Genomic DNA, 15,574 nt, shown 5'->3' with positions numbered 1-15,574 from the left:
GGTCACGAGCTTCTGGTGACGTTTCTTCAGAAGAGCGCCCTCTAGCGGCGCGGAGGAGAGCCGTCAGTGTTTCACAACTGTGTGCCTTAGCACCACCCATAGGTTTTGATCCCGTACTTCAGCACCGACTAATAATGAGTAGTCGTACTAGTGTTATCATCAATATATTATAGTTCTTATACTGAACATTTTACATCTGTAAATACAGAAACAGATATGTTATTTAAAGAAATATTGTATATTAGTTGTTAAAATGAATACGGTAGTAACAGAACCCCGAATCAAAGTAGAAAAAGATAGACATAAACTAGATAGTCCAGTTGCTTTTAAATCAAACTTGATCTTTAATGACTGATACATGGTAACCTTGCAACACTCACTTATACATTCTAATATAAAATAAATTAAAACCATGAGCAAACATCACACATCAGCATTTTGATAACAGCTAGTGGTTAAAACAGAAATAAATTACAACTGTTAAGAGGTATTTTGCACACATACATTTAAAAGAAAATGAGAAAATCGGAATGTTTAGTACCATTAGTATCTTCTATTACTGGGTTTCACACTGCATTGGCAAGCAACAAATTGTTTTGGGTAATAGAGGCATTAATAGCGACTTGTGTTTTGTTGCAAGCCAACATATTTTCCCTGCTTCTCTTTTTCCTTGTCCATCCCTGCTGTAATAACGTCAATAGGCTGATAGTTTTACACAGAACCAGCATTCAGAAGAGCACAATAAGTAGTTATCAGTATATTTCTACACGTACTGCACCTGTGCTCACATAGCAAACCGGCAACATCTATCTGATAATTAGAACCAAATCATGACTAGAAGATGCCTATGATGATGAACAAATGCAACATATTAGAATGTCAATATACAAATGTCAAGTGCCTATATATGGATAAGAGGTGCATAATTCAAGGGGACTTCAATTTCCACCGTCTTGGAAAATTGTGGATAAAATAAAAAAAAAGTGGCAAGTGCACAAGATCACACTAGTAATCCCATTTGCAGAAAGGAACGTGTTAGAAAGCCTATACAGTGAAGTTAAGTAATGGTTTGATAGCACAGCAAGTGAAAATAAGATGCAAGTAATACAAGACTGTGTGTGTGTGTGTGTGTGTGTGTGTGTGTGTGTGTGTGTGTGTGTGTGTGTGTGTGTGTGTGTGTGTGTGTGTGTGTGTGTGTGTGTGACAAGAAGCGTCAAAATGTTGGTTTGTGTCCGACCTGGGTCAAATAGTTTGTGAAAATAGTTGTCAGTGTTTTCTAAGACGAACCACCACTTCAAGATCAAATCAGTGAGTACCAGTGTTACAGTAAAAATATTTGCAAGTCAATTTAGTACACCTTTAGTGTCTGTGAACGACATCTTAACTGACTGTTTGAATACATCTGATGTGGATAAAGCATCCGCTACTCCGTCATACACTAAGAAATGTTTCACAGTAGTATTTCACCAAGGTCAGGAGCTTCTGAATGCCTCAAGTCTCCGCTTTCTCTTTCTGCTTCTTGCTCTTTTTCAGGAACGACGGCGGCTTGAACTTCTTTTTCTTCTTGGTTGGGGACTTGCAGGGCGAGCCCTCTGGGGTGCCGCCTTGTAGTTTCGGGGGCGGAGCGGCGGGTGGGGCGGAGGTGTCGTTGGTTGAAAGAGCCTTCATCCCTTTCTCCAGTTCCTCTGTGGTCTGCTTCTCCTCTTCACTTCCGTTCTGTATGGCTGGAGAGTCGGTCTTTGCCTCTTCTGCTCCAAGTTTTGTAGGAAACAAAAAAGAAGCAAAACATTGAATATTCGGCAACCAGACAGAGAGCCTTAAGTTGGGCGGAGCTGCAAACTACATGCTTAGACATGTCACTGCAGATGAACATGCTTGCCCAATGAGAAGTGAATTGTCGTTCTCCATACTTACTAGTGAGACAAGACCAAAGCACCAGAAGTGTGCCCTATGAATGAGTGTGGAGTAACACAGAAAAGGACAGACAGACAGACACAGAGGGAGATAGTACAACTGAAACAGTAGACAGAGACATATGGGCTGAAATGTGTCAAATGTAAATCAAACAAGAACAGCTAAGACAACAGACTTGAAATTATGATTATAACAGAAATAATGTCTGCATGTGCATTTACTTTTATCCGCTTCCAATACATTGCCGTCTCACCGTTAGAGCTACTATTGTTATATTATATTATATTATTATACTATTACCAGAGCCACTATTATTCATGCTACACATTTCATGCTATGTCTGTCATGGGAAACATAAATGAAAACACGTTACACCTTTAGGCATCCAACATGTAAAGTAGACGGCTGTGGTTTAGGTCCAATAATCAGAAGATCTGTAGTTTGACCCCCTGCACCACCAGTCCACATGTAGAAATGTCCTTGGGTAAGATACCGAACCCCAAATTGCTCTCGAAGGCTGTGCCATTGGTGTGTGTGCAAGTAGCATTTCATTGTCACTTCAGACCCCCTGAAAGCCTCAATTGCAAAATGTCAGGGGCGAGGGGGTCTATAAAACCACAACACCACAATTATTTGTCTCTTATAATTGTAACTAAAATGTATTTTATAAGCGTACTCATGCCTAATAGTTATTATTCAAACTGCTAAATATTCATCCACAAATATGAATAGCGTGTGCGAGAGATGATTCTCCGCCGTAAATGATAGAGCCGAGACGAAACCGGTTGAAGCGAGCCTGTCCCCCGTTCAGTTTGTGGACCTAATGGTTGATTGGCAAGGACCCCTGATTGCCAACATGATATACGTATAATAGTATTTTTATCTTCAGTTTGAGTTTTAAGCTTTTTTAAATTGTGCGTTTTTTAGGATTTGAAGCTGCAGCCGACAATTAAATGGAAAGCAAATTAAGATTCAAAAGTTAGATATTTGTTAAGTGAATGTAGTTTGATTCTTGTTACCATACATCAATATGCCATCTTTATCCTCATGACAGTGTGGATCAGCATTTTTGACAAGAACAGCTCACTCTAGTGCCTATATTTTTATAAAATGAAATTATAATAATCGACATGAAGCATACAAGACAAATCATTGAACTGCATATGGTGAGGTGCAGTGAGTATTTGATGCATGAGAGGAAAGAAGCAGCTTTAGATGAGTCCTTGTGAGACTTGAAGCAGGCGGCTGATCAGATACGCAGCGTGCAAAGCAAGCAGAGCAGACAGTCAGCGCTCTGCCAAGCCTCACCTGGGAGAGGAGGGGGGCCCTCTGTGGGAGAGGTAGCGGCGGGAGACTCCTTGTCATTTGCCACCTCCTCCCCTACTTGCACAAACACACACAAAGACACACACAGTGAGGGATAGTGAGGGTTTAGTTGTGCAGCAAGTTAGTGTTGGAAACACAGTTTACACGGCAGTCACACGTGAAATAGAGTTTGCTTCAGGGTACTGTGTTTAATATCTGCACATTTTTAAACATTTTGAGTCATGCAACAGGAATTCAGCAGGAAACCTACTGCACAGTTAACAATTCCAAAGGGGGGAGGGTGAAAGACGGCACAAGCAGAGCAAACAATGGAATAAGTGAAAGCCTGGGAGAGATCTTAATTTGATACTGAAAGTCTATATGGACAGTTAATATGTTACACAGCACCTTTAAGGTGAGAAGGTTAGAAGAAAATGTGCAATGCATTAGCGAAGTTGAGGGGTAGTATGTCGACACCCCTATGACCTCAGTAAAATAAATTAAATCAGTTGGTTAAATTATACTTGGTTAAATGTGATACTGTGCATTAATCATTAATATATTCCCTTTTTCCCCCCAAGTAACAGTTCCTAATTCCGCATGCTTACACGATAATCACAGGAGCACGTTGATGTGTCAGGGCGGGTATTAGTATTGTGTGTGATTGTGTGTGATTGTGTATGATTGTGTATGATTGTGTGTGTGTGTGTGTGTGTGTGTGCGTGCGTGCGTGCGTGCGTGCGTGCGCTTGTGTGTGCGTGTCTTCAGGGGTAAATACAGATCAATACAGAGCAGAGGACTGTGACTCGATAGTTTACGTCAAAACAGACAACTTGCTAACTAGCTAGCTATCACATGTAGCACCAGCCTTTGCTAGCCAAAACCAACTTTCTTCATCAAACTTTGATCAGATTTATTGGAATGACAACCCCTGAGCTCTGAGGTCTTATCACCCAACAGCCCTTCTTGAGGCCGAATGGGTGAAAATCCCACCAAAATGTGTCAGACGGCCTTGTCAGAAGAGTGCAGGGTGTTAAAGTAGCTGATTCATGCCCATGGATTTGGAATTACATGTTTGACTGCTTTGGCGTATTCGGGTCATTGTAGGTTTACAAAATGTTTGACTTAAAATGAAAAAGAGCAGTATACGAGAAATAATTCTCAGATATCATAAAGCCTTATTTTGAGAGAAAAAAAAACCCCTAAACAAATTCTACTTTGGAATCTGATTTAGCAACTATTTTAGACCCCAAATCCCCATATTATCAAGTATCCGGACTCTGATGAGACATTGCTGTGAATTAATTTATTGGAATACCTCCTCTCCCCCGGCTCCATAATTATTTATTTTTTCCCGCGTCAATGCCCTTAATGCACCAGCGTACATACATGTGTAATGCAACATACCTGGCCATATAAAGCATTTGGAAATAATGTTTAATAGCTAAATTCTAAATAGTTCTTTGGACAAATACTGCTCTACACCTAAGAATAAAGAGACATCTACTGTATGCAATGACTAGTATAGTACTGTAACTGTATGGTTAACAGTCTAAATAGAGTTACTTTAGTTGAATGATTCATACCATTGGTCCCTCCATCCTGTTTCTTCTGCACCTCCTTGCGGTACTCCTCCAGCTCCTGGTCTGTCAGCTGGTTAAAGGGGTTGGGAGGTTCTGGCTCTGGTGGGACGTTAGGTGCGCTGTCTGGAGACTAAGAGAAGCAAAGACAAAATCACGACTTTTAATGCTGCAGATGAAGAGGACAGAGAGTGACAAAGGCACAAGTTAGACAAGACGTTTACCGGAGGGCTGTCAACTGTTATGACGCCGGCGAGGACTTGAGACTGTGGTCCCGCTGTCTTCATGTCCTGGCGATTCTGCTGTCGGATCTGAATATAAAAATGATTGTATAACATTTCTGATTCATGCTGACGGCAAATATAGGAATTGAGGGAGACAGAAAAGGCTGAAAGTGAGACGTCACCTTGTTTCTGGTTTCGATCACCTCTCGAGGGTTGGTGAAAAGAGGCACAAACTGGTTTTGGTTCTCTATCTTGATGGCTGTGCTCCCGGCTTGTGTCAGCTCTTCAGCTTTTAACCACTAAAGAGAAAGGCAGCCAACATCAAAACATTATCTCATTTATTCCTTGTCATCACACCAGATTTGTTTGTATTCTACATAGTCAGTCTACAGAACTTACCTGGCAAGGTTTTCAAATAGGTAAAGGTATGTGGAACAGCTTTCCTGCTCCACTCTATTTGTTAATATAATCATTTTCTTTCTTTCTGGTGTAGTTGTAGTATTTCTAGTTTAGAAATTGTACTTTTTAAATTTATTTTAGATACTTTAAAATATTCATGTCTTGTTTGTACATTTCTCTAATTTCAATGCTAGGTGGGTAACTTTTACAATGCCACAGGGTTTCTTTTCAAGCCTTTTTGTTTGTTATTGTTCATCTTTTTTTTGTTTTGTTTTATTATTTGTACAAATAACGAACCAAAAATACCAAACTATGTCCAAAAAGTAGAAGATCCCACACTGCATGTGTTATATAGTCACTTTCTTTCTTAAAAACATACTTTAGCCCCTACGAAATGACGTTTTTAAATCAAGCAGCTTTGATAACGTGGATGTTTGTCCACCAGAGGGAAGACTCTGCACTGCAGTAGTCATCACAGGGCAGTGGGCTTTCCTCTGCAATGCAGAGAAGAGAGAGAGGACTGAGGAGGAGAGGAAGCAGAAAGGGAGAGCCAAGCTCCTCCCACTGATGTAAGACAATCCACCTCATATTGTTTTTGATTCTAAACAACCCATCACTTCGGCTCTGCTTTATCTTTTCTCCGAGGGTAATAGAGACGATGAGCGAAACTAATTCTTCACAGTGTACATTAACGTCCATGTGAATCAGAGCTGGATGCAGAAATATACCCTTGGTTGAATGCACATCACATATAAGCTATTTACTTTCAAACCATCAGTTCGATGGTGAGTTAAGTACTCTTTCTTTGTCTGTTTGCATCAGTCATCTTAAATGCTCCAGCTTCAAGGCTTTTCTTCCTTCCCTCCTCAATGCTCACTTTATTCTCACTCTTTGTCCTAATCCCTCGGCTCTCCATATCTTTTTATACCCATATCACCACAGACAGGCTACCTCCCTCTCTGAGCAGCACAAATTTGACAATGGCCACAATGTAACACAGTCTGCACAATATTGTGGATGTTGCAATTAACAGGTATTGCAGATAATGGATGTATGTGGACTACAGCTGGGACCATGCACCTTATTTTTTCTTCCTGAACTTCTATGGCGTAATTGGTTCAATAAATAAAAAGTAATGATTCCCGGAGCCTCACAGTGGTTCGCTGGTGCCCCGGGCTGGCTTGCTCCTGGCTGACTTTTTGGTAGCTGTTGGGGGTGTTGAGCCATCGAGTCCTCTCCTGCTGCTGGCGCTGAGCAAAAGGGTGCTGCCTTATAGCCGGGTGGACTCCATCATCATCAAACTGGTGGAAAGCCGTGGCGGTCGCGGGCACTTCCACCTCCCTCCGCGTCCGCGTGCGTTCCAGCAGCACAGGGAAACGGTAGGCGTAGCCTGTACGGTAGCCCTGAAAAACAACAGAAGAGGGACTCACCGGTTTATTTGACAGAATAGTGCAGAAAGCAGGCACTTTACCAATGGTCTGCTGTGGCAAACCTTTGCTCCAGCATGTCATGTTAAACTGCAATCATCAGGGAATAACAGCCCTGACTTGCAATATTTTAGTCCTGATTGAAATACATATATATGACTCAGGCTATATATATATATCTCACTATATATATATATATATATATATATATATATATATATATATATATATATATATATATATATATATATATACACATATACATACATACATACATACATACATATATATATATATATATATGTGTGTATATATATATATATATATATATATATATATATATGTATATATACATAAATAAAGAAGCCCTAATTTCTGCTCCTTTGAGAAAAACTTGTTAACTTATTAAATGGATCAATAATGGCCAAAACAGACAACATCACAGTAAAGAATGAAAATATTTCACAGAGAGGAAAAAGAGTCCAATCTTCCTGTTCAGCTACATCACAGTTTTACATATCTCTGGATAAATTAATTAAATCATCATCATTATCATTATACTCAATTGGGGTCTTTAAGTCTGTCCCTTAACTTTCTTTGATGTACTTATTTGGCTTAATCCATAAAAAAAAAGGGCATCTGATAAAAAACTTAAATCTTAAAGTGTAAGTTTATAGTTAATACTGGATGACATTTTAAATGGAAGTTTGAAGTTCTGGTGCGCCAGAAATATATTTAGAGTAGAGACGGACATTTTAAGTTTGTACTTAATCTTTTAGAATTTCAAGGTAGTTTTAAAATTTGGTGCAACATGATTTAAAGGTAAGACATGATTTATGTCTGGTTGAAGATACATTCTTGTCAGTGCAACTCAAGCTTGAAAGTGTATTTTGTTACCTTCAGACAGAGCCAGGCTAGCTGTTTCCCCGTTTCCAGTCTTTATGCTAAGCTAGGCTAACTGACGGCTGGCTGGCTTTCTATTCAATGGACAGTTTAAAGTGTTCATGTTCATGAGAAGCGTCCACAATGTCCACAGAGTAACATTTAGTAAGAAAGTCTCACCATGTTTAGCTTCCAATTCCTCAGTTGCCTTTGTGGATTTTAGTTGCTGTTAAGTTATTGCTGATGCAAGCTGAACATTTCCTGCCACTTCTTTCCATCAATATAGTTTGCAATCAGCAAACCACAGGAAGGCTTTTATATTTTTTTTAGCTACAGGAAAGTGTTTGTCACAGCTCCTATGCCGCGATAAACAAATGAGGGTAGAGACGGAAAAGATTCCCATTAACAATCATTCCATTTTGTCAATTCAAGCCAATCTTAAAAAGGGCAATCTAGCACATTGCTAATGAGCTGCTACAAAATGTGTATTCCCTTGTATGGGTCAAGGTTAGGGATGAACAATCAGATATTGATATTGGGCCCATATACTGACTCAAATAGCTGGATCGGGTATCGCTGGTAATCCATTGAATTCATGAGTCAGCAGCACGCCGGTAGGCCGCGTAGCTAAGGGAGCTAACAACAAACATTAAGCTGTTCGGAGGAATGTCCCGCTTTGCACTAGTATATGACTTAATTGTGATTTAATGTTTACATTTAGTTCTGAGTTTAGTTTCATGCAGTTTGGTTGGGTTACTAACCCTAACCTATTAAAAAGGATTATACTTTAATTTTACAATATTATATGTATATGCTGGTGCTCAATTTAGTATTTCATTAATAAACAAGAATTCAGTAAATGTATCTATGTCTGTATTTGTTACATTTAGTTTTACAAATTTAGGTCAAGCCTGATGTTCCCTTACACAAAAAATAATGATCCCAGTCACTTCCACACAACAGTGAGGTAAACAGCTTATTAATTTAACGCTGGTATCGGATCGGTTGTTTGTATTGGCTGATACCCAAAGCCTAGGTACCAGGACTGAAACATCGTATCAGTGCATCCCTAGAAGCAGAGAGGGACAGGCGACCTGATATTCTTGCCGGGGTACCTGTGACTAGCGTTTATTTGTCGTTTCAGAACCACGGACAGTACTATTGTGTTTAGGGGCCTGCGGCTCTGTCCGTAGTTCTGAAACGGGGTGGAGGAGATCCACAGACAGACAGATTACAGTTCCTTTGTTAGGTTTAGTTTAGTTTGCTTTTCGTGCTTGTAAAGAGAGCGATCGAGAGACAAAGAGAGAGCTGCAAGCAGCAAACGTTGGTGTCTATGCAGCTCTCCTTACTGATTTTGACAGAATAAAAATTAAAAAAAGAAGATCTCACATTCTTATGGTGCTATGTTCTTATATGATGAATAACTCTCTGATAAATAACTGTATTTCTTTATTATATATTATTTTGAAACAGCTATATTTGTTTGAAAATTGCCCCCCTTTCTTCCTGGCGCCTGGCCCGGGTGTTGTGTAAAGTTTGGTGGAGTGGCCCTTTGACAAAATCTAAATAGGGAATCCTCAAACATGGCTGTACACATGTTTCTGTTTAGTATAACTGCTGCCTACCAAGTTATCCAGGGTTCTCATGAGGGCCTCAAACTCGTGCTCCCCGATGCGACTCTTGTGCAGGGGTCCAAAGGTGGAGCCAGCCCAGCCCACGGTGCCAGCTGCGTTGGGTTTATGGGTGGTCCGGTCTAGCAGAATCAGGTTATGTTCACCACCGGCACAGCACAAAGCTGACACCTGGCAAAAAAAAGAAACTGATTTAGAACAAGCAGCAGCTTCTATAAGGCCATTTGCTATTGAGGAAAAAGTGACTGAGCAAATTTTTTTCTCACACATTTTTAACCTCCTTTTTTAACCACTATCAACCTCCATAAATTTGAAGGATCAATGTCACATATCTGCTTCCTACAGGCCACTGTTGGTCCTGTAGGATTACTGCAGGGTGTCTTTGGCACGCGACACTTGTATTATGCTGCAGTGCAGAGCTGCTGGCTCAATTACAGTGAAACGGTACCAAGAGAAGGGCAACCGTCCAGGAGTAAAACTGGTGCATCTACATAATGCCGGCTCACTCTCCCACTCTCACACACCCACATACATGCATACACATGCATGCAGTGGCAGCACTTTGTCTCCAGGGAATTAGCTGTTAGTCAGTATAGTGTGTGTGTGTGTGTGTGTGTGTGTGTGTGTGTGTGTGTGTGTGTGTGTGTGTGTGTGTGAGTGTAATACCCATTTTGTGGACAGTAATAATGTGGGGACAAAATGGGGACGATTGCACATCCCCATAACGTAAATCATTAGTTTTAGGGTGAAGACTTGGTTAAGGTTAGGTTTAGGTTAGGATAAGGGTTAGGATTAGGATTAGGCTGGTAGCGGTTATGGGTATGGTTCGGGTAATTCTCCAGGAAATGAATGCAAGTCAATTTAATGTCCCCAAAAGGGATGAAAACATGACTGTGTGTGAGAGAGAACTACCTGGATCTGGCAGGCGGCCTGAATGTGGTAGATGGAGTAGAAAGCCTCCTCCACAGACTCCCCCAGAGCCACGATGCCATGATTCCTCAGCACCAGAACCTACACATCATGACATCAACATTTACACAGCAATGAAAACCGCCCTCATTATTTCTATTTTAAAAAAGCTGCAGGTTATTGAGAAATGTCCCTGTAGAATGAGAAGTCACACTAAGACCTACTCCCAACGTTTAGCCTCTAAGCAGCAGCAATAGCTTCAGTAATTAAACCAGGATAAGAACACATCACCTTTTGTCTTTTGTTCGTTCACTCATTCAGAAAGCTAATTGTGGGATGCACAGGAGCAGTGACTGCTCAACCGGGCAATGATACACACACGTGTGTTTTCCCTGGTGGTCGACTCACCTTACAGGTCGGCCCCAGGCTCTTCTGCAGCTCCACTCTGTCCTCCTCATCCTCCATGACTCCGTTGTAGTCGAAATAAGCCACATCACCGACCAGCAGAGCCTCATGGGACAGTGGCAAGAGGCCGCACTTCATTGCTGAAACCTGTAGACGGTTGGCTGTCAGTTGTGGCATCAAAAGGTCATATAACAGGCAAATACTCAGTGTGGACGTCACAATATTCTTTAAGAGCAAATCTATGCTGGACAACAATATAATATTATGTTAAGATGATGCTGCAAATGCTGATACCCGACTCTAAAAGTTTCTTATGAGTATGAAGTTATTACTCGTATCCATGCGTTGCTGGATGTGACCAGCGGATGTGTAACGGTGTCTCCTCTCAACAGGACTCCCAGGCCGACTCACCGCAGCTGTGGCCGGCGTGTGGAGGTGAAGCAGACAGCGGATATCTGGCCGGGCCGAGTAGATGGCGGAGTGCAGGCTGAACTTCTCAGTGTCCACGCCCAGGTTGGTGCTACCCCTCTCCACCATCTCACCCAGGACATTCACCTTTACCTGGACACCACATGAAAGCAGTTTTAAAACGCAAGTGCATAAAAGCAGATTTTGGCTTGATTATATAATTAAAATGTAATTAAAAAGAATAGCATCATATCAGTAACATCAGAGGGCTACGTGCACTTTTCCATAAACAGTCATGTCAACATACCCTCAGTGACCACTTTATTAGATACACATGTTCGATCTACTGTTCAGTTCTAAAGTCTACATTTGAGATGTCTATAATGTTGAGACTGTCACACTGTGATGGTGTTGTAATGAACTGCATTAGATGTTTCTAATATTCAACCCCTCTCATTGTAATGTAGTCCAGTACAACACCAACTTTATGACCTTAGTTGTATTGAATTGCATTAGCCTGTACAGGTGTACCTAATAAAGTGGTCACTGTAAGTGTGGCCTTCATCATGGCTGTGATCAGTCTTACTCACCAGACTGGATCCAGTCACCTCGGTGTAGGCCAGGCCGTCTGGAAGCACCAAGAAGTGTTCCTGTTCTTTACTGACACGCAGCTGTCAGGGAGGAAGAGGAGCATTAGTGAAGACAGACAGACGATGGAAGTGAAGCTACGCTAATCTAAGATAAGATGTTGTTGTGTGAAAAGCCTCTCTCTTAAATGTCCGCTGTGTTTAAATTAAAACGTCTTCAAATATATAGAAACAGAAACATTGAGTTGATTATGTTGATTATGTGAATAAATAAATGAACAGTTTTTCTCTATTCATATTTGCAAATAACCCTTACAGTGCGTTAAAGGAATACTTCACTGTCCAAATGTACATCAAATACTCACCCTGAGTTACCTTGAATTCATGAAGAAAACTTTCTTTATCTGGCATGACTCTACGGGGAACAAAGAATCAAAAAATAGAGAAAAGTCGTGAAGAATTGAAGTAAATGGGGGCCGCATTTAACAACAGCTAAACTGGACACAACTTGTGTCGTATAATCCAAGTGCCGTTTCTCCAGTAGTATACTCAGTACTTCCCAAACATGCATCTTTGCTAACACCTCACTATTTAAAGTGTGTGGCGTCTGCATAAAGCTGGCGCCACACTTATGCAATGGTGCATAAGTGTTTTAAACAGCAAGGTATTAGCGAAGATGCATGCATTTGGGGGAAAGGGAGCATACCACTGGATAAATGAGACTTGGATTATACTGCCAGAGTTTATAAACGGATGTTTCAATAAATTTTTTCTGTTGAACGCAGCTTCCATTTACTTCAATTCATCTTTCTCACTTTTGTATGTTTGTTGATTCTTCGTTCCCAGTGGAGGCAAGAAAAAAATAAGTTTTCTTCAAGAATTCAAGGAAACACAGGATGAGTATTTTATGTGCAAATGGTAATTGTGTGGTTGAACTAAATCAGCAAATTACTGGATTTCCAACCAATCTCTTCTCGTATCTATTGCACAAACAGCCTGATCAACTCAGTTCTTTGCACGCATTAGCTCCACCTATTACTACTGACCAAAGGCGATCTTATAGTCTGTGGCTCAGTGGTCGAGCAGAGTCGTCCTTCAATCAGTCTTGTAAGTAAGTACGTGTTCTGCCTCACAACAAAAGGAAAAAAACAATCTGTGCATTTTAATACCCATAGTAATATACTAATTAGCATGCCAGACAAAGATTGTTTTTGTCGCATAACATAGTATGTCAAATGCAGTCCGGTCGCATTTTGCCGTATGTTATTCTCATACACAATACTTTGTGCAGCAAATATATGAGCTAGAGAGTCAAAGTGAAATGTGCAATGCTACGTTGAAGTAGGATGTCCAAGTATGTACTTTGTAAGGGCAATTGCAGTACATACTAAAAGAAAAAATGAATAGCATGCCATTTGGAAAACAGCCTAAGTCAAGAATGTAATGTGAAAAGATGGTGGAACTAACAGTGAGACAGGTGCGGCTGATCTGGGCCCAGCCATACAGGTCAAACAGGCGATGGACACTAGCCAGCTTGCAGCGCATCAGCCTCTCCCCCTTCACCAGGCTGCCCGGCTCCCAGCTCTGCAGGTCATTGATGGGTGTGACCATCATCATGTCTGTGGAGGAAAGGCAGAGCACCAGACAGAGAGAGAGTAAAGTAGAGATGAGGGTCTGCAGACACAAAAGATAAGAATCTCTTCAAAGGGACACATTTCAACCAGGAAGATGGCATTCATAGGCAACTTCAACTTTTAACCAATATTATTAGTACATGGACTTTGGTGACTTCATATGATCCCCTAGATCAGAGGTCTAATCAGCCAGAATAAATGAAAACATCTTTGTGGGTGTTCAAGACTGTTAACGCTAGCGAAACATTTATACAAATACATTGTGACAGTTTTCTCTGTTAAATATTGTCAGTTAATCACTTGTCATTTACACTCTCACAAAACTTTTACAGCACATTTTTCTCATGAATCATAATTGGCAAATGTATGGATAATTTGTATACAATGCAATGGTTGTATTCATAACCATGATATAATCTTCAGGGGCGCTGCAATAGAAGACGTTTTAGGTTTATAAGTTAAGTGCATTAATGGCAAATCTGCTTCAAAATGAAGTTTTATGTTGAACATAAAACAACAAAAAAATACAAACACTTCATTAGTTTGAACCGGCCCATCTTCCTCTGCCACCAGTCCCATGTTACCCGAGTCAGTGTGTAATAGAATAAATAACTAACACCAACATATATGCAGTATATTAGGGATTTGTTTCGTGTTCAGCACGTACTAGAAGGGGAGATGGGCAGGGCGGCTGGGGAGCCATGTGAGGCCATGAAATCCGCCAGCTGTCTCAGGGCCCATAGGTTGGATGAGCTGCCACCCTTCTTCACCTGTTCCTGGATCAGCACATCCAGCTCCTCCCTGAATGACTACACATACACAAACACAGATATGAATACGTATACACAGAACACACATTACAAATCATTTCAGTTTCATAATAATACTAAATGTGTAGGAGTTGAACATTTCTGTTTTTGGTAACTCCTGAATTGTTTAATCCCCCCCCAAAAAAACTTTGCAAGATGCTATAGACACATACAAATTCACAGGGGCTACACACTCCTACACTACAGGGCTAGGGCGAGAAAACATATTTAATGAGTCAGCCTCTCTCCATCCATCCTTTCACTTCATGGTCACCTCCTCCTCCTCTTCAGCGTCATGCAGCCTCCCACACATATGTAGGAGCAGCTGCAGCCCAAGCTGTCAAGTAGCATTTGAGAACTGATTTATTGTAATGTGAGGAGATAAACACAATTAGAGGAGCGGAGACAGAGAAGGAAAAAGACTGAGACATCAAAGCATTCACACACTGAGACACAGCCATCTCACCGGACTCTGAAGAAGGCTGGAGATGTGTTTCTTATGCTGGGGTCCGGAGCCGGGTGTGGATTGCTGAGGAGACTGGAGGTCCTCAGGGAGCCCATCACTGGGGCTGCGCTGCACCGGGGTGCCTTTGGGGGTGGGGGACTTGCTCATCTTCTACGTATCGCAGTGGGTGTCTAACAGCCAGGAGTGGTGGGATAACTGGAAGGAAAGGGTGCCAATATTTATTTATGAATCATTATATTATTGAACTTTTTAGTCAACTGTTGCACCAGGCGGGGGGTTTCAGTGTCTTGCACAAAGACACTTGGACCGTCTGGAGTTCAACATCGTGATTCATCATGAAACCAGAAACGCATCGCAGCTCATTGGAATATTGGAGCAATTCATGGAAAACACAAAAGCCCTTCCTCATGGCAGGAGCTTCAGGATGACCAACAAACCTTCTGATGATATGAACCGCACACACCAAGCTGCAAGTGTTGAGCTTTCGCTTGCCAGAGTGTTGTTCCATCATGGATAAAAAATAAAAATATGTAATTCATCCCTCTCTTTTCCATACCTTTAATATATTTAATTAACTGAGTGGTCAATTGAGGTGAAAGTGCAGTTCAACGGCGATGGGCAGATATGACTTAAATAATGAAGGAAAATAATACCTTAAAAGACAAGACAAAAAGGTTAAAACAAATAAAACTATTCAAATTATACGAGCCATATGCTCCTAAAGCAGCAGCCATAATCCTGTTCAGATGAAAGTAATTGCTGGTTTATTCTGAAAAAAAAAATCGGAGTACATTTGCAGATTGGAGAAGTGCAGTGAGCAGTAAATGGTTTAATCTGGCTGCCTTTGCTTCCAGGAGTGCACAACAACTCTGCCTCGGGATCAGGTGGTGCACATCAGCCAAAGCTATGAAGAGATCCGGCAAAAACGATCAAATACTAAACAACAATCGTCATTCTCACTAATGAACAATTCAAACCCATGTCAATCCGTTTG

General features: G+C 41.0%; 1 protein-coding gene across 3 annotated transcripts; it reads right to left on the bottom strand.

Moving 5' to 3' along the window:
• Positions 1-362: 362 nt before the first annotated feature.
• Positions 363-14,727, bottom strand: add2 (adducin 2 (beta); the record flags this gene model as incomplete). Of its 3 annotated transcripts, none has more annotated exons than XM_079221631.1 (14): positions 363-1,751; positions 3,223-3,294; positions 4,806-4,932; positions 5,024-5,110; positions 5,206-5,322; positions 6,577-6,825; positions 9,357-9,533; positions 10,275-10,373; positions 10,680-10,823; positions 11,088-11,237; positions 11,675-11,755; positions 13,139-13,290; positions 13,973-14,114; positions 14,581-14,727. In XM_079221631.1, the coding sequence occupies 14 exons, from the start codon at positions 14,725-14,727 to the stop codon at positions 1,492-1,494; spliced, it is 2,004 nt and encodes a 667-aa protein (XP_079077757.1). In that variant the 3' UTR covers positions 363-1,491. The 3 variants fall into 3 exon arrangements, with proteins under 3 accessions (XP_079077757.1, XP_079077756.1, XP_079077758.1); XM_079221630.1 differs by having other exon boundaries at positions 363-1,748; XM_079221632.1 differs by lacking the exon at positions 3,223-3,294 and having other exon boundaries at positions 363-1,748.
• Positions 14,728-15,574: the final 847 nt, after the last annotated feature.

The sequence above is a fragment of the Taurulus bubalis genome, assembly GCF_910589615.1.
Source record: "Taurulus bubalis genome assembly, chromosome: 8".
Lineage (NCBI taxonomy): Eukaryota > Metazoa > Chordata > Actinopteri > Perciformes > Cottidae > Taurulus > Taurulus bubalis.
The sequence above is the reverse complement of the archived record's forward strand: the minus strand, read 5'-3'. Positions and strand labels throughout refer to the sequence as shown.